The sequence below is a fragment of the Scardinius erythrophthalmus genome (genome assembly GCF_964197995.2).
Source record: "Scardinius erythrophthalmus genome assembly, chromosome: 23".
Taxonomy (NCBI): Eukaryota; Metazoa; Chordata; class Actinopteri; order Cypriniformes; family Leuciscidae; genus Scardinius; species Scardinius erythrophthalmus.
Window position 1 is genome coordinate 3,158,033 of NC_138243.1, and position 19,091 is coordinate 3,177,123.

Sequence of the window (19,091 nt, forward strand, 5' to 3'; positions counted from 1 at the left end):
CAATCCTTCCTAAAACGCATTAAACTTTCGTTTACAAAGACGTGAAACTCACCGAGTGGTCAGGGGTGTTCACTGATATGCTCACACAAAAATCGCTGCAAAAGATGCTTTCCAACAGGTTTTATCGTAGTTTTGTCACTCCATTGACTTGTATTTGATGTGCTGTGAGGTACGGTATTACTCCGCCGCCGGAAACTGGACTGGAGTGTCTATTATTCAAGCTCTCAACGGAAGAATGTACGGGTGTGAGGCGTTTGGAAAAATAGGTCCACAGTTTTACAACGAATAGTAAAACACCTGTTGGAAAGCATCTTTTGCAGCGATTTTTGTGTGAGCATATCAGTGAACACCCCTGACCACTCGGTGAGTTTCACGTCTTTGTAAACGAAAGTTTAATGCGTTTTATGAAGGATTCCAGTGCACCTATGCAGCCATTCTGGAGGTGGGGGGGAAAGCGAAAGAAACCGGAAATTCTCGGGACAGCAGCATGTGTCCAAATTTTAATCTTAACCGTTCTATTTCATCAGAAACGATCTGTAAACAGGGCTTTAAGTGTAAAATACCGAACTTGTCCTTTAAGCAAATCGTTGACACCAGGGCCTGATCTTCTGTTTGAGCAATGGCACGGTCCCTTACTGCCTAAAACATGCTTCAGTTACTCCATTACTGAAGAGGCCTGAACGTGATGTTACTGTCATAGGTCATTTTAGACCAATTTCTAATCGAAAAAAATTCTGGAAAAGGTGGAGCTCGCTCAATTACAGTCCTTTTTAGTTTTTCCCTTACAGAAAAAACACATGAACTTCACATGTGCAAAAACTCATGTGGTCACATGTGGAAAACATGTGATAACGTGAAATTCATGTGGTTTTTCTGTATGTGTTGAGTTTGTATCGGACAACATACAGTACATCAGCAGCAGCAAGACATCTCTCCTGTGGTGTTCCCCAGGGATCCATCCTTGACCCAACTTTGTTTTCCTTGTACATGCTGTCCTTGGGTTTCAATTGTCATAATTCCATTGTACCTTCCATTAACCCGTATGATAAACACTCCACATGGGCATTGCTAGCTTGTTTAGAGGAACTGAAACTATGGCTAACACAAAACTTTTAGGCCTTGAATGAGAATAAACAGAAGTGGTTCTGTTTGGACCAAGTGATTCGTATGCACCTCGGCAGCCTAACTTCTTAACCAAGGTGTTTTGATTTGATTTGATTCCAGACTGAAGTTTGATAAACATATGAATGCTGTGGTTAAATCATGTTTTTTCCATTTATGACGCCTTGCAAAAGTTAGATCTTTCCTCTCTTTTATGAATTTTGAAACTGTAATACATACTTTCATTTCATCTCGCCTAGATTACTGTAATTCACTCTGCTATGGAATGAACCACTCATCTATCGAGAGTTTACAAATGGTCCACAATGCTGAAGGGCAGACGTGAATTTTAACATATCACCCCCATTTTTAACTTCCTTACACTGGCTGCTGATTGAGAATAGATTTAAATTTTTTTGTTATTAAATCACTAAATGGCCTAGTGTCGTTTGAGTGAGATGGCTTAGGTCCGGGATCTTGGATTGCTCTCAGTCTGTAGGTCTAGACTGAAACACAGTAGCGATCAGAAATGTGTCATCTCTCTCTTTCTGTTTTCAAATCAAAGCTTGAAACTCATTTGCTAAATGTGGCTTTTAATCCTTCATGAATCTTTAAGTTTTGTTATGTTATTTCTAAATATGTACATTAATCTGTTTGTCCTTATTGATTATATTGGTCTGTCTGTACAGCACTTTATTTAACCTTGAGTTGTTTTTAAATGTGCTTTATGAATAAACAAGAAATGTATTTCTGTGCTCTTTGACCGAATCTGGAGATGCTTTCCAGACGAACTCTTCTGCACATCTACAGATTTGACCTGTTTGCTGTGAGATGCAAACTGAAGTCATCATTGATCACTTATGTAATTTGAAGTGTTTTGTAATATAGATAGGACTAAAGTTTGGGTTGGCGTTTGAAACTTGAAGACAGAAGGTAAAGCTTTGCAATCTGAAAGTATGCCGTGTGTGACATCGTTCAGTGCTCTATGCAGTTCAGCTAATTACACTTGTTCAGTTTATTACATCTGTAAATTTAAGGTTGTCTACCCTGCCATGCATTGCCATTAAAATGATATTGGTCGGCCACTAGTACAGAGTAATGCTATTACTGTTCTGCAAACATACCAGTTTTCTTGCCAAATGTTCTTACTCAGACAGCAACATAGATCTGGCCCACATGGATTACACACGATCCAGATGTGGGCTGGATCTGGGCCAACACTATGTTGTTGTCTGGGTGTATATATATGATTTGGTATAATCAAATGGACAGTTGAGGGTGGGGTCATGTGATAGATACGGGTGGTTTGGACCTGCCTCCTGCATCCTACTCCATGTTTGCACACAGTTCTACATAATGAACACAAATAAATCCTGAGATCTGTGTTTAGTTTGCTCTCATAAAAACCTTGAAATTAGTTGATATGTTCAATAACCAAACAAGTTTCCTCCAGCGCTCTGGTTCTCCTTCAAACAATCGCTTGGCTTCTCACTATGGGAAATGCCCCAGGTGTGATAGACTATGGAAGCACCAATTACACCACGTCTGTCTGAAGGATGGTCCAATCACAGCTCATGGCAAGGAGTTCAGACTGCTGTGACGTATGGTTCTGCGGTTCTACGGTTGGATAGTATTGGTGGCATCCCATCCGCCAACTGGACTGCCCATGATCGCCACCAGAGGGCACTCCTTCCACTCCTTCCGTATCCTTCCATTCCTTCCGTCTCCTTCCGTATCCTTCCGTATCATTCGTCTCCTTCCGTATCCTTCCACTCCTTCCGTATCCTTCATCTCCTTCCATATCCTTCCGTCTCCTTCCGTATCCTTCCGAATCCTTCCGTATCCTTCCGTATCCTTTGTCTCCTTCCGTATCCTTTGTCTCCTTCCGTATCCTTCCACTCCTTCCGTATCCTTCGTCTCCTTCCATATCCTTCCGTATCCTTCGTCTCCTTCCATATCCTTCCGTATCTTTCCGTCTCCTTCCGTATCCTTCCGTATCCTTCGTCTCCTTCCGTATCCTTCGTCTCCTTCCGTATCCTTCCACTCCTTCCGTATCCTTCGTCTCCTTCCGTATCCTTCGTCTCCTTCCGTATCCTTCCACTCCTTCCGTATCCTTCGTCTCCTTCCATATCCTTCCACTCCTTCCGTATCCTTCGTCTCCTTCCGTATCCTTCCACTCCTTCCGTATCCTTCGTCTCCTTCCGTATCCTTCCACTCCTTCCATATCCTTCGTCTCCTTCCGTATCCTTCCACTCCTTCCGTATCCTTCGTCTCCTTCCATATCCTTCCGTCTCCTTCCGTATCCTTCGTCTCCTTCCGTATCCTTCGTCTCCTTCCGTATCCTTCGTCTCCTTCCGTATCCTTCCTTCTCCTTCCGTATCCTTCCGTATCCTTCGTCTCCTTCCGTATCCTTCCACTCCTTCCGTATCCTTCGTCTCCTCCCGTATCCTTCCGTCTCCTTCCGTATCCTTCGTCTCCTTCCGTATCCTTCGTCTCCTTCCGTATCCTTCCACTCCTTCCGTATCCTCTGTCTCCTTCCGTATCCTTCGTCTCCTTCCGTATCCTTCCACTCCTTCCGTATCCTTCGTCTCCTTCCATATCCTTCCGTATCCTTCCGTCTCCTTCCATATCCTTCCGTATCCTTCGTCTCCTTCCGTATCCTTCCACTCCTTCCACTCCTTCCACTCCTTCCGTATCCTTCCGTCTCCTTCCGTATCCTTCCGTCTCCTTCGTCTCCTTCCGTATCCTTCCTTCTCCTTCCGTATCCTTCCGTATCCTTCGTCTCCTTCCGTATCCTTCCACTCCTTCCGTATCCTTCGTCTCCTCCCGTTTCCTTCCGTCTCCTTCCGTATCCTTCGTCTCCTTCCGTATCCTTCGTCTCCTTCCGTATCCTTCCACTCCTTCCGTATCCTTCGTCTCCTCCCGTTTCCTTCCGTCTCCTTCCGTATCCTTCGTCTCCTTCCGTATCCTCCGTCTCCTTCCGTATCCTTCGTCTCCTTCCGTATCCTTCGTCTCCTTCCGTATCCTTCCACTCCTTCCGTATCCTCTGTCTCCTTCCGTATCCTTCGTCTCCTTCCGTATCCTTCCACTCCTTCCGTATCCTTCGTCTCCTTCCGTATCCTTCCGTCTCCTTCCATATCCTTCCGTATCCTTCGTCTCCTTCCGTATCCTTCCACTCCTTCCACTCCTTCCACTCCTTCCGTATCCTTCCGTCTCCTTCCGTATCCTTCCGTCTCCTTCGTCTCCTTCCGTATCCTTCCACTCCTTCCGTATCCTTCCGTCTCCTTCCGTATCCTTCCGTCTCCTTCGTCTCCTTCCGTATCCTTCCACTCCTTCCACTCCTTCCACTCCTTCCGTATCCTTCCGTCTCCTTCCACTCCTTCCGTCTCCTTTGAACATAATTTCCCAGTACCCTCTGTCTGACTCATTATGTGTGATTATGGTCATCTGTGGGTGATTGCCTCGTTTAGCTCTGCTTTTATAAGCCCTGTGTTTCCTCTCATTCGTTGCGAAATCTTGTTTGTGTTACAACTGCAATTCTGAGCGTTCTTTCCTGGTTTCCTGGTTTTGATCTTTTGCCTGTTCCTTGATTTACATTGTTTGCCTGTATTTCTAGGACCTTGTTTTATGTTTGGATTGTTTTTGCACCTGTTTTTGACCCTGTGCCTGTTTATAGATTACGACTGTGGATTACCCTAAATCAAAGCTGCCTTTGGATCTTCAACCCGTGCTTCAGAGCAGTTTCGTAGCAGAGGGCTCTGAGCTCAGAATTTGGCCCGAACCCAGAGCACTTGGTCAGTGTCTTTGAGGGGTTTGGTACTTTTGCTGTTGTTGGCTGTAACGACCTTTAACCCTCTATAGCCCTATTTGGACAGGATTAGTTTTACAAGGGTAGATGGAGTAATGTAATTTTACCACAGGACGTCTGTAATATTAACTACTGAGAAAGCTCAGTAAAACTAGCAGAAGTTGGAGGGGTAACTCGATTTACACACCGCCCTCACCTTCCTGTCGTCATGTGTGTAATCCGTGCTTCCTTATATCATGTGCACAACCGCAAACACATATAATCTATATAACAGTTAGCTCCGATCAGCTATTTATTAATTCAATTAATTAAATTCTGATTGGAATCTGTTGGTAATTGGCACTTCTCTAAAGCTAAAAGATGTTTTGTGCCTCTAACAAGTGCTTTTGACCTTCTTTTTGATCTGAATGGTCTGCAGAAAACACTTGAGTTGAAAGTCTAGAAACACTCTAGAACGCAACTGAATGCTTTTTCGAGTACCTCCATACTTGAAAATCGCAGTAAACAGGAAATAATGGAATATTTACAGTGGGTCTATCCTCACAGGATTAGTATGACCTTAGGTCATTTTTCCAGACCTTTTTAGAGTAGGTAAAAGTCGGTGTAAACTTTACTGATATTGTCCGTAATGATTACTGAGATGCACATTCGGACGGGACTAAATTCACTGAGAAGCTTTGGTAATAATTAAACTAATCCCTTCTGAATAGGGCTTATGGTGTATCATCATTTATAAATGAAGCAGAGAAAATTGCATTTAAAATACAATAATGATTTTAAACCAAAAAAATGACAGTGGCCTTTCAGCCAATAAAATTAAAATCTATTTAGCCATGTGTGTGACATTTTTGGCAACAAGAGAGTGAAGGAGACATTAGCACATGTTAGGTCACATGCTGTCAAGGCTTCATTGTGAGTTCATTTTAGACTAGGAAATACATACAAATACGATTTAAAGAAATATTGTACATCAAAGTGTATTTTCTAAAGTTTTTGGTGATTTTTAATGAACATTTTGTAACTCGCATACCAAAAAATATGTGTGTTATTCATAAAGTCCTTTAAGGGGATACATATGTTCTATGTAGCTGCACTATATTGTTAATTCCTGGCAGACGGTATAATAGCCTTCTTGTCTGGGTTTTAGGTTTATGTTAGCAAGTTTTATAGAAGACAAATGGGAAAAACTGAACCTTTTCCAGAAAGTGTTGATGACAGTGATGGCAGTGCATCAGAAAATAAGGTCGTAGTAAAAAAAGTTGAAGATCAAGGAGGAAAAAGCTACACTGAAAAAGAAGAGTCTTGTTGGTTTTCACTTGTGCTACAATCATCGTTTTGGAATTCCAAGAAAGAAACAATATTTCTGATGTATTTTGAAACACTAAGACAAAGGTTTCACTACTTTCCAGGCAGTGAAACTGCATCTGAACTTGTGTCAAGTTCCAAATGAAATACAGTAGCACAAGATGAAATGGAATGTTAAAAATGCTCTTTAATGTTTTTTGAAACACTAAGACCATTTCACTGCTTTACAGATAGTGAAGATATTTCAGACAATTTGCCAAAAATAGTTAACCCTAATACACAAAGTCAGTTATAAATGACGAAACCCTAAAAAAAGGTTAAAGGGCAGATTTTGAAAACTAATTTTTGAAAATGTTTTTAATCGTAAATATATGTAAAATATAATGTCATTTATTTTTTCAAGCAGTGATTTCATAATTAGTCCCATAGAGGGTTAAAAATAATAATAATAATTTGGTGAAGTGATAATAATAATAATGTGGTCAAGACCTGCCTGGAGCTTCTTTAGGTTTGCATTTCTTGAAAAATAATTGCACACTTTATCTACTTTTCTGCAGACATCAGTCTCAGCCTCCAACACCTGCCTGTGATTCTCAGGAACCCTGAACACCTTGTTTATCTGGTTCAGGTGTGTTTATGAGGTTGGAGCTGTTGGTCCGCTCACGCCATATCGTAATTACCTTAACTATTCTGAAATGTAAAAAGCCTTCACGTGCTTGAAGAACTTGTAATTACAACGTGCAAACTCCTAATTTTCTTGTCCCACGTGGACGCTGTACCACCTGACCACTGCAGATTTAGAGTGTGTTCAACTTGAAGTGGAGCTGTGCAGACCGATCGAGTACCGATCGAGCGATTCAAAATCACGCAGAGCTTTATTTAAGGTAATTACGGCATGCAGTGAATGCAGCATCAACTCTGCAGGATTGTAGCTCTCCAGGGGCCGGTTGCACCAGCTGTGCGTAACTTACAGCTTAACCTATAGTTTGACATAAATCAGCACTAAGTTACAACTTACGCACTACTAAATATCTTTGAATTGCACCATTAGACTTAGATGAAGCGCAACTCTTATGTATAAACTAAATATTTAGGGAAGCCTCCGATCAGGAGTAACGGTTGAACTGAAACAGCAGACTGGCTGAACTGCACCAATAAGCTCTTATTTTACCCAACAGACTTCAATCCTTTTCAGACACATTTCAGACTCACTTATATTTTAAGAGAGACAACATTATGTGACTAGATTACTGTTAGCGGCTCATCAACACGAACCTGTCCTAAACAACGCAACTCGGTGTGTATTGGTCAAATAAAATCAGTCATAATAAATAGTATCTTATGTTTTTTTGAAGGCTACTAGTAGATCATCGAGGGTAAATGTCACATTATGCTACTGCGCATTACTTTCCGGAGAGCTTATGACTAGCTGCGTTCTGCCTTAAGAACAAATGGTGCAACGGAATAAAGTGCAAAGTTAGTTACAAACTAGTTAGTATTTACTAGTTACCTCTAGTGTTGGGCTGGAGCCATAGACAATAAAAGAAATGGACACAACGACCCCATAGACTTCAACGGAGACAAGTGAAGTCAATTAGAAGCACTCTCTTCCTGATGGCTGAGCGTACTGCGCAGACTTTATCGGACTTTATGCCTCCACGTCCCCCCGATTGCCTGCGAGCTTCTCCTCCTGTCTATTCGGTAATTTCTCTACTGTGCGACAGAGACTCACGTGGTGTGACAGAGAGTCGTGTGGTTATGACACAATTGTTAGCCTATTTTTACAAAATGATATTTTATTAACAAGGTTCGGGAGGAGCACGTTCAGATAATTAACACAAGTGGAGAGCACTCAGCAATCAATGGTGAGAGGTATATATACTCAGCAGTCTCACCTCATTCCATTGACAGTTTTGCAGCATCCCTCCACCACCCCTTCTCCACACTTCTAGTACTAAACACTTACATACGGGGGGAGTACTCTGGGTTCGGGCCGAACTCCGAGCTCGGAGCCCTCCCTCCGGACAGCACGCCATATACACTCTAAAAACTGCTGGGTTGTGTTAACCCAATGTTGGGTCAAATATGGTCTCACCCAACGTTGGGTTAAAAAATGCAATTTAAAAATGGACAAATTGCATTTTGGACAAAATTAAAAATGGACAAAAATGCAATTTAAAAATGGACAAATTGCATTGGTTACATTAAAAATGTAAATCAACGGCTGGGTTTGTCCATTTTTAAATTTAATTTTTAACCCAACGTTGGGTGAGACCATATTTGACCCAAAATTGGGTTAACACAACCCAGCAGTTTTTAGAGTGTACGCATTAAACTTACCCAGTCAAATTATATGTAAGTGTGAACTCGTGAAAACGGCATAGTGTAAGATACAAGGTAATGGAGCCTTTTATACATTGTCGTGTTTCTTTAGAAATAAACAATGGACAAATGGAGTCTTTAAATGCCTCAGATGTAAATTCATTCTCTGTCAAAGTGACGCCAAAATGAATGGGAGTCAATGGAATGCTAACAGCAGGGGATGGCTTGCTAGCCAAAGGATGCCCCCATAGAAGGTACGCTTTCCGGGTGCTGGATTACCCCCTTGGCTGGAGCAACCCACCCCAGGAGCCTTAGAACAGCCGTCAACCAATCCCAAGCTTTCAACAGCCAAGACAAGACAAGATAATTAGCTAATCATAGTTAATGAGACTTAACCTTCAAACTTAAGCTGATGTCATTTTTGTGTGTAATGCTTTACACACAGTCGATATACATTTTCAAAGTCTCTCCCATCGGGCCGATGTTGTTGCAAATTATTCCAGTTTTCTTTCTGATGTTCTTTTTTTCTTTAAATTGGATTTTAGCTACGCTTCAAATTTAGTCTGGGAATAGCCTAGGCTACTTAATTTCATTTTAACAAATCGATTCTTTTGAACTGAAAAATAAATCGAGAGGTGCTGATGTGTAGCCTAATAAATTAAGCAAATAGTTGGTTTGGTCATTTGGTGACTTTTCTGCTACCCTAAATAAGAGATTTAAGAGTTCGGTTCAGTCCGATTCAATCCAAACGATTCAATAAAATGAATCAATTCGGATCAACATACGTCAACTTTCACTCACGCGCGCACACAGAGCCGAGGCGCGCGACGCGACCGTATGCGCAGTAGCGTCGCGTTCACGCTTCTGCAATAAAGTGGAAACAGTATTATCTCTCTCATTATTTTAAACTAACAAAGGTGAACCCTCTGGTGTCGGTCGCTGTCCGCCGGTTGTGGACTGGTGTGGATGTGACGCGAGAATGGGCGAATTCCGCTGGATTTGACTAACTGTGGAAATGGATCCCACATTCTCACTGGGAGACAAAGGTGCGAGTCAAACTACCAAACATCATTCACATAGCTATCATCTGCACATTTATTCAATACATAACTCTTTTTTTTCTTCTTCTTCGTGTCATTCGATTGCTTCTTGTGTCGACTCTTGACATTTCACTTGTTGATGGATCATGACAGATACCGCATTGACATCCGGCGCTAAATCAGTGATTCTTGCAGATCAATAAAGCTCATATTTCCTAATAAACCCGCGGTCGGTGGAGATGACACTGTGTGGACTCTAGTTCATGTTCACACCACCTGACTGCAGTAAAAAGGGTGTCGGCTCTCGCACACATTCTCATGTCTCTCGCATGCTCTTTTCACCTGGTATGCCCTTGCAATGAAACCTAGGTGGAAAATGGACTTCAAAAATATGTAAAATGTGTAAATATGAGAAGAATTACGATTAATGGATATTTGATTAGTTCATCTTATTTCCTTTAACATTTATGAGTCTGAACATCATCATTATGAATCTTCACGCTTTCACAATAATGTGTGTGTGTGTGTGTGTGTGTGTGTGTTCTTCTGTTGGTTACATTATATTGATCACTTTTAGATTATCTTGTAAACTTGTTTTCATGTAAACTGCAGTTGAAGTCAGTATCTCTACACAAAAATATCAGTAATCTGGACAGATTCTCTGCTGTTCTGAGACGCAGTGACTTCTGTGTTACTCTGTACTGAAGTGAATTACACCACCACATCTCTCTCTCTCTCTCTCTCTCTCTCTCTCTCTCTCTCTCTCTCTCTCTCTCTCTCTCTCTCTCTCTCTCTCTCTCTCTCTCTATCTCTCTTTCTCTCTCTCTCTCTCTTACCGCAGTAAGATCTGCATTCATTTGCCCCTTCCAAGGAAACTTTAGTCCATTAAATTAATATCCAAGAATATTCATTTTCAGAACATTTATTAGAAATCAGCAACTGGATTTTTGTGTTCCAGAGGTCAGAAATGAGACATTTTGTTTTGTTTGACTAGATTACATTTGACTACAGACAACACCAATCCATGTCCTCACCTGCACTATTTAAAGTAAAATAGGATATTTACCATATGACTGACAGGTTCAACTCCTTTCCAGATCCTAGAAGGTGGGGGAGAGCAGATAGCAGGATAAAGGGGAAACAATGAGGGCGAGAACATTAGTCTGAGCTGAAATTCTCTTCAAAACGGAGGCATTTTAATGGCAAAAAGCCTGGATAGTTCATGTGTAGTATTTGTGTATAGAGGTGGATAGTTCTTTTTCTGTGAGCTGCCTCCTAATTAGCGAGTTAAAACTATTTAATGATAAGATTTTCAGAAGCGACAACTATTAAAAAAGGCAAAACCTCTGCACATTTGATCATGAAAGATTAGGATTTGTAATAATAAAAGATCAAAGACCAAAAACGGCACAATGATGCTGTGAAACTTGTAAATGTACTGCTGATAGACTCATGCCCGGTACACAATGTATGATTCTGGGCTGTCCCAGATGAAAGATGACCAATCGTGGTGATTACTGTGGTCGTGGCTTAATCTTCTGACTGTGTCATGTTTATAATGATCATCTCACAGTGTGTTTGCTGCTATGACCTACGTGTCACATTTCCACCTAGCCACTAGGGCTGGGAGAAAAAAATCTATTCACCTAGCTGTCGCAATTTTTATGTTACAATTCTAAAATCTTTTTTTTTTATTCCAGAATCGATATTAATTCAAATTCAATTGCTTTATTTTTGTCCTTGCTTGTAGATGAGGTTGACAGAAGTTAGCCACTTTCGTTCTAACAGAGGATGAAATGTGTCGCTATCTATGAGTGTTGAGTGACGTAATATCCCAAGTGGACGCGTGGAAGAGACGTGAGACTGAAAGCACTGAAAAGCCCTCACGCTGCTCATATACTGAGAGAGTGATGAGACAGTAGAGCTGCACGATTCATCTTTCACTTATCAAGACTGTGATCTCGATTCAAACACCCTCAATTCGTCTGTCTATTAAACTGACAAAATCATATTGCAACATTCAAAGCTGTGTTGGTGCTGCCGCTGAGAGAGTCGTCATGAAACAGCTTCACAAACAGTCTTTTCAACCTCATAGTATCATTATTTCTGTGATGCAATAGTTAAAATTATAGTACTTGGATAAAAGTTTAAAGTTCAAAAATGAAAACCGATGTCTACGATAGCGATCAAAATCAGCTTTTGATAGAAACTTGGTGCTTAAAATAATGCATTTATCGATTACATTGTTTCGCCACTAAGTGGCGACAAGTGACTATTAAAAAATGTATTTGTTATTGAATCATTTGTTCAAGAGAATGTAGTAGTGTATGATGCTTCTGAAATAAAAGTCAGAAAGATGTGATGATCTGTTTTTGTTAATATGACTCATCTTATACATCATGTACAGTCTGTATAAGTGTATGATTTAACTTTTCCTGATGGTCTAGTGTTACATTTTTTTGCAAAATCGATACTTGTAGAATCGCAATTCTCAAAAAAAATCGCAATACATATCGCATCGGCACCCAAGTATCGTGATAATATCGAATCGGAAGATAGGTGTGTTGTCCCAGCCCTACTAGCCACCATCCTCTGCACTTAGAATCTCCCTTTAATAAATTCACGTGAATGTGTGAACCCATGAATCATGCTGATTCACTGAGATCCCCCAAGTGGAGAACCATTGAAAAGCTCAACTCTGCAGGGGTTGAGTGATTCGTGTTTGGACAGCCCTGTCTTGGACTCTTTACTAACGAGCTGATGAGTTGAATCAGGTGTGTTTGATTAGGGAGACATCTAAACTATGCAGTGCTGGGATACTACAGGATCAGGGTTGGGAAACACTGGTCTAAAGACAAGTTTCTACCGATGTTTTAGCTCAGGGGTGACCAAACTCGGTCCTAGATCGTAGCGTCACTGTCCTGCAGAGATCAGCTCCAACTTACCTCAAGACACCTGCCTGGAAGTTTAGTATGTGCTTAGGAAGACCTTGATTAGCTGGTTCAGGTGTGTTTAATTAAGGTTGGAGCTCAAATCTGCAGGACAGTGGGCCCCCAGGATAGAGGTCTGCATTCCCTTGGCTCTCCCGCGGGAACAGCGGGACACCATCAAATTGCTTACAGCACGGGATTAAATTTCCCAATGAGAGACGGTAGCAGTCGGTAACTCTGGTGTATTTTAGACGGGAGCGGGCACTCTGATAATAGCCCATCTGTTCCCGACAACAGCGTATCCGCGCTTGAACTTGAAGTGACTAAAACTTTCTGCAGTGGTGGCATTGCAGCCAGCTCTAGGATCCACCTCTCCCCCACAAATTGTCCTTTCTCCGGAGCCAGAGCCAGAAGCTCCCTTGCTCTGCCTCCTCAGCCAGATCTTTTAGTGCCTTTGACAACCTGGCGCCTCTGACACTGAGAGACTTCAGGAGCCGTTCAGTGGAGGTTCCAGTGAAGCCTCGACAGCCTACTTCCACTGGATAGGTGAAAGCACTCCACCCTGAATCATGTGCATGCAGCTGAAAGGTCTGCGTACTTCTCCTTCTTCCTTTCAAAAGCAGACTCCAGGCCGTCTTCCCCTGGCACAGTCAGTTCAACCATAATGCTGCGTTCACACCACACGCGAATTGACCGTCAAATTTGCGTCTATAGCGTCTAGTTGGACGCTTGAACATTTTGAATCCAAAGCGAATTGGACACGCATATAAAGCGAGCGTTTGAAGCGAAATAGACGCACATTCGAGGCGAAATTCTTCTTGTGGGAGGGGCAAGTGCTAGCCGGTTGTCTGTTTGCAAGATGGCTGATGTTGATCGAGCATTCATTGAGAGAGTCATATCTTGTATTTGCTCTGGAGAGCAGAACAGCGGCGTAGGGGTCATTGTGGCCGTACTTGGTTCCACCATAGTCCAACCATATAAAATAACATTATAAACTGAAAAGCGGGACTGCCCCCGTTTATCTTGTCACTTCACCACATGACAGAAGCAAGCAGGCTCCTGATTGGTTAACGCGGCGCGAACAGACGCCAAAATTCCGATTTTTCAACTCGGGCGTCAGACGCGAATTCGCTTCAAACGCGTCAATGCACAAAAAGCACCAAATAAAATCACTCGCGCGTATCGTGGCAGATGCTCAATTTGCCTCTTTGAGGCGAAATCGCGTCTATCGCGCCACAGGACCTCTTTTCATTGACTTAACATGGAAATCACTCGCTCCAGACGCTCAATTCGCGTTCGGAGTGAACGCAGCATTATGACTGTTCTTGCGATAGCAGACTAGAGGACGATGTCTGGCTGGAGGGAGGTTACGGCGATCTGCTGTGGCGATCAAGATCAGCTCTCAGCTCCCAGTTGCCTCCGGGTGACAGCAAGGACCACTCCTTTGTACTGCTGCTCAACACCTCACCCCCTTACCTGAGGGCATATAAGGCCTGAATGTGCTGCTGTTCTTTAGTTGACATTCGCTTCTCACGATCCCTGCACTGACACAGCTCGGTTTGGATTTAATGCTGCTCACTTTTGTCAAGTCAAGTCACCTTTATTTATATAGCGCTTTTAACAGTATAGATTGTTTCAAAGCAGCTTTACAGTGATAATAGGAAATTAAAATAACAGAGATTGTTTTGGCTTTACAGCAGCTCTAGAATAAAGTTATTGTCCAGCTAAAGTTAGTTTTGATTGATTCACTTCCGTCGCAAAGATCATTATTTGTTAACTTAGGGGCTGCTAACACGACACCGTTCTCACAGAAAACCCTAAATGCGCTCCGGCCCGCACAACAGCAGTGCCTGGTAGCTCGAGAACGCAAACCTTGAAATAGGTTCCAAGGTGCAAACGGTGCAACAATGGTAGGAAGACTGTTCCAAAGTTTTGGTGCTAAATAGGAAAAGGATCTACTGCCAGCAGTCGATTTTGATATTCTAGGTATTATCAACTGGCCGGAATTTTGAGATCGCAATAGACGTGAAGGACTATAATGCGTTAAGAGCTCGCTCAAGTACTGCGGAGCTAAACCATTTAGTGCTTTGTAAGTGATCAGCAATATTTTAAAATGTATGCGATGTTTAATAGGGAGCCAGTGCAGTGTTGACAGAACTGGGCTAATATGGTCATACTTCCTGGTTCTGGTAAGAACTCGAGCTGCTGCGTTTTGGACCAGCTGTAGTTTGTTTATTAAGCGTGCAGGGCAACACCCATAATAGCATTACAATAATCTAGCCTTGATGTCATGAACGCATGAACTAATTGTTACGCATTTGTCAATGAGATCATATGTTGTATTTTAGATATATTTTTAAGATGGAAGAATGCGGTTTTACAGATACTGGACATGTGACTTTCAAATGAAAGATTGGTATCAAAGAGCACACCCAGGTTCCTAACCGACGACGAAGACTTGACACAGCAGCCATCAAGTGTTAGACAGTATTCTAGATTATTATGTGAGGAAGTTTTTTTGTCCAATAATTAGAAACTCTGTTTTTTCAGAATTTAGAAGTAGGAAATTACAAGTCATCCAATTTTTTATATCCGCTATGCATTCCGTTAATTTTGTGAATTGATAAGTTTCGTTAGGTTTTGAAGAAATATAGAGCTGAGTATCGTCGGCATAACAGTGAAAACTAATTTCATGCTTCCTAATGATATCTCCTAATGGTAGCATGTACAGAGTGAACAGCAACGGTCCTAGTACTGAGCCTTGTGGTACGCCATACTGAACTTGTGACCGATGAGACATCTCTTCATTTACTGCTACAAACTGATAGCGGTCAGATAAGTATGATTTAAAACCATGCTAATGCAATTCCACTAATGCCAACATAGTTTTCTAGTCTATTTAAAAGAATGTTGTGGTCAATAGTATCAAATGCAGCACTAAGATCAAGTAACACTAATAGAGAGACACAACCACGATCGGATGATAAGAGCAAATCATTTGTAACTCTAATGAGAGCAGTCTCGGTACTATGGTACGGTCTAAATCCTGACTGGAAAATTAATCCTCACAAATATAATTTCTTTGTAAAGAGGGACATAGTTGTGAGGATATTTCTAGTATCTTTGACAGAAAAGGTAGATTCAAGGTCGGCCTGTAATTTACTAATTCTGTAGGATCAAGTTGCGGTTTTACGTGTCTTCAGGAGGACATATCGCCAGATCAGCCTCAGCCGGACGTGACAATCTTTTATTCAGCCAAGCTTAGTTGTGTTTTGCATCCTGAGCCGCCCACGCTCTTCTCATTATTTCCACGGCTGCTCGCCACGAATTTCACTTTTTTTCCCCTGGTATGTCGCTTTCCAAATCTGCTGCTTCTCCCAGAGACAGCCTATCACGGGCCAGCCTGGCCGTGTGTGGTGCGCTGATCGCCGTGAGAGACCCTCACCCATTCCTGGTGGTCTCCTTGGGCCTCAAGTACGCAGAAGAGGCTTTGGAGAACCCAGAGAATTGCAGCCATTGCCTTATGCTGCCTAAGAAACTCCTGTGGCGCCGGGCCTTCTCAGGGTCTCAGAGGACGAGGAGGCCATCTCCCTAGTTCGTCCACTAGAGGGGCCAATGTACTACAAATGAGCCAGCTGGGCGTACACGTACGGCTCAGGTGGGGACATTCGCGTGTTACGAGTCAGTTTGGCAAACTGTTTTGGCTCCCGATTGGGTGCAAATAATGCAGGGCTACAGACTGCAGTTTGTAATAAAACCCCCGCATTTCAACAGCGTTCTCTCTTCACACACGTGGAGAGCGCCGCTCACATTCTGAAAGAGGAAATCTCTTCCCTTCCAAACCAGGGAGAAATTCAGGTGGTGCCCCCCAATCTGATAAGTTATCTTAAATAATTTTTTCCTGGTTCCAAAGAAGGATGGCTATCTCCACCCTATTTTGGACCTCCGAGTGTTAAACAAACATTTGAGGAAATAAAATTTCAGAATGTTAACTCATGGCTTGCTCACCCGCTCCATAAAACATAATCTGAAAGATGCTTTTTTTTCCACATAAGCATTTATCCACTACACAGGAAGTTTCTTCGTTTCACCTATCAAGGCACATGTTATGAATTCACACTTCTTACTTTTGGGCTCTCACTCAGCCCAAGGACTTTTTACCTGTGTGGAGGCGGGCTTAGCTCCCCGTGAATGTCAGGTCTGCGGATTTTGACATACATAGACGATTGGCTTTTTATAGCCGAATCGAAGGAGAAAGTGTTGCAGGACACCTGCTATGTTCTTGCGCACATCACATCTCTCGGGTTCAGGGTGAATGTGAACAAAAGCAAAAGGACCGAAGTTGCCCATCTCTGATTTAGATGCTTGCTAAGTTTTCGAGTTCTTAGATGTGTAAAAACATTGTCTCTACTTACCTTCAGACAAATTTTTACTCAAATCAGTTAGTGGTGCATTAACTTCACAAATGACTCAAGACTGTGATGTATCCACTATGGGTTGAATCTGCTTGGGCTTGATAGTTACTTGAGGCTATATTGTTTAATCTACTGTTTAAGAAAGTTTAAAGGTAAAAGAAGCGCACCTCATAGATGTGATGATTGTGTGTGTGTGTGTGTGTGTGTGTGTGTGTAGATGAGGTCCGTGTGAAGGATGTGGGGCGCGTGAGGATGCGTGAGCGTCTGCTGTGGGACGAGCCGCTGCAGATCTCCTGGCTGATGGAGGCCGAGCCGTTCACCTCCTCCCTGCAGACGGCGGGTCCTGTGGCCGGCGTGACCCTGGAGCAGAAGACCACCTTCGCCTTCGTCATCCTCCTCTTCGTCTTCCTCTGCATGCTGATCGTGCGCTGCTTCCGAATCCTGCTGGACCCGTACCGCAGCATGCCCACCTCCACATGGGCCGACGGGCTGGACGGCCTCGAGAAGGGACAGTTTGATAACACACTGGCTTAGAAGACACACACACACACACACGATGATGATGAAGGCAAACAACCTTTCTGCTGAACATCCTAAAGTCATTCACAAACACGACACACTGTGTAGAAGAAATACATCAAGAATACAGTAATTCTGCATTTGAGCAGCTTCACCACAAGCTTGTGAAGATGATGAACACACACACACCAACTCACTGCCATCCACATATACGATGTTGTTTCAGAAAGTCGTGTGCAGTGCTTTATTACAGACTGAATGGATGTTGAGCTCTTTGGGACACAGGGTAGCCCTCTTTTATACCCCCCCCAAACCCTATTCTCCTCATATCTGTGCTGTCGTTAACTGCCAAGTACAAATCTCTAGAAGAGAAGCTCTTTCTAAACCGTTTATAGCACTTCATAAACACCTCTGACGCTTTTGTCAAAATAGCCTTAAAAACGTCCACTGTAATCGACCACTGTCAGAGTTTACATGTTTCATCACTGCAGTGCTTCTGGGCTCATCCAGGGCCTTTTTAGAAATATTTAGGTGATGTAAATACAAAGTTAGGCTAGGCTGTTAGATGAGCTCTTGATTCGTTGTGTAAAATGTGTCTTCACAGGTTCTGAACATTTGAAATCTCATAATTCATGGTAGTAATCGCAGGATTTGTCAGCCTTACAGCACAACAAATACTCTGATCTTAGATCTCGTCTATATCTGTATTGATAGGCTGTAGTTTCGTGAGCCTTACCATGCGAAGCTGCCATCAGCAGAACCATCATAATGTGAAGCTGCTCGACCCGTTTGAGCCTTTGAGTCAAACGCTGATCTTGATGATGGTGTCGATCGAGAACGATCGGTCTATCATATTTCATCTCATTGATGATTGTGATGGTTTTTGTTGCACTAATGCATTGTACCTGCTGTCACTGTGACAAGCTTAAGAGCACTTAGTAAAGAATGTTTTATCATGTCATAATAAAGATTTAATGATCCAAAGTTGCTCATTTGTTTTTGAAATACTGAAGTATTGGAGTGAACAGACGGTGTTCAATGTTCCCCTGCTCCTCTTTCCATGATACGAAGCACTAAACACTCTGTCTGTGAGTTTAATGTGTTGAACAGGACAGTATGTGGAGCCTCAAATCAATGGGAATTTGTGTTTAGACCTTCGTACTGTTGTAAGAAACAAATGTCTGTACAGTAAGAGGAGTAATAAATGTATGAGCACCAGTATATTCAAACAGAAAATGATTCAGAATTATAATGCTTTGCGCATATAATGGTGTCATTAAAACACATTTGTGTTCCCATCCCATTTATGTTTCAGAGAGATGAATAATAAAATGTTTCCAATGCAAGTATAAATGGCGTTTCCTTCTTTAATATCAGCAGTGTTTGTACAACATCGCCAAGATGATTCAAAATACATATTTGTATTGTACAAGCTTTGAGTCATATTAATAGTGATCCTACACAAACATTATAATTTCTTCAAGTTTTAAAAAAGAAGTTTTAAGAGTCACAATGCTGGCTTGTTTATGGTTCAGACGCTGATATATAGATCGTTAAATTCATCTTGATTCCTCAGTGGTTCCCAACACTGTTCCTGGAGCCCCTCAGTGCTGCACATATTATATATTTGACACATATTTCAAGTCTTGGG

At 42.2% G+C, this 19,091-nt stretch overlaps 1 protein-coding gene across 2 annotated transcripts; it reads left to right on the plus strand.

The window, feature by feature from the left end:
* The first annotated feature begins 226 nt into the window (after nucleotides 1–226).
* Nucleotides 227–18,790, plus strand: ctxn3 (cortexin 3). Of its 2 annotated transcripts, none has more exons than XM_081354743.1 (2): nucleotides 227–363; nucleotides 17,139–18,784. In XM_081354743.1, the coding sequence occupies exon 2, from the start codon at nucleotides 17,174–17,176 to the stop codon at nucleotides 17,453–17,455; it is 282 nt and encodes a 93-aa protein (XP_081210869.1). In that variant the 5' UTR covers nucleotides 227–363; nucleotides 17,139–17,173; the 3' UTR covers nucleotides 17,456–18,784. The 2 variants fall into 2 exon arrangements, with proteins under 2 accessions (XP_081210869.1, XP_081210868.1); XM_081354742.1 differs by lacking the exon at nucleotides 227–363 and adding an exon at nucleotides 9,344–9,582 and having other exon boundaries at nucleotides 17,139–18,790.
* Nucleotides 18,791–19,091: the final 301 nt, after the last annotated feature.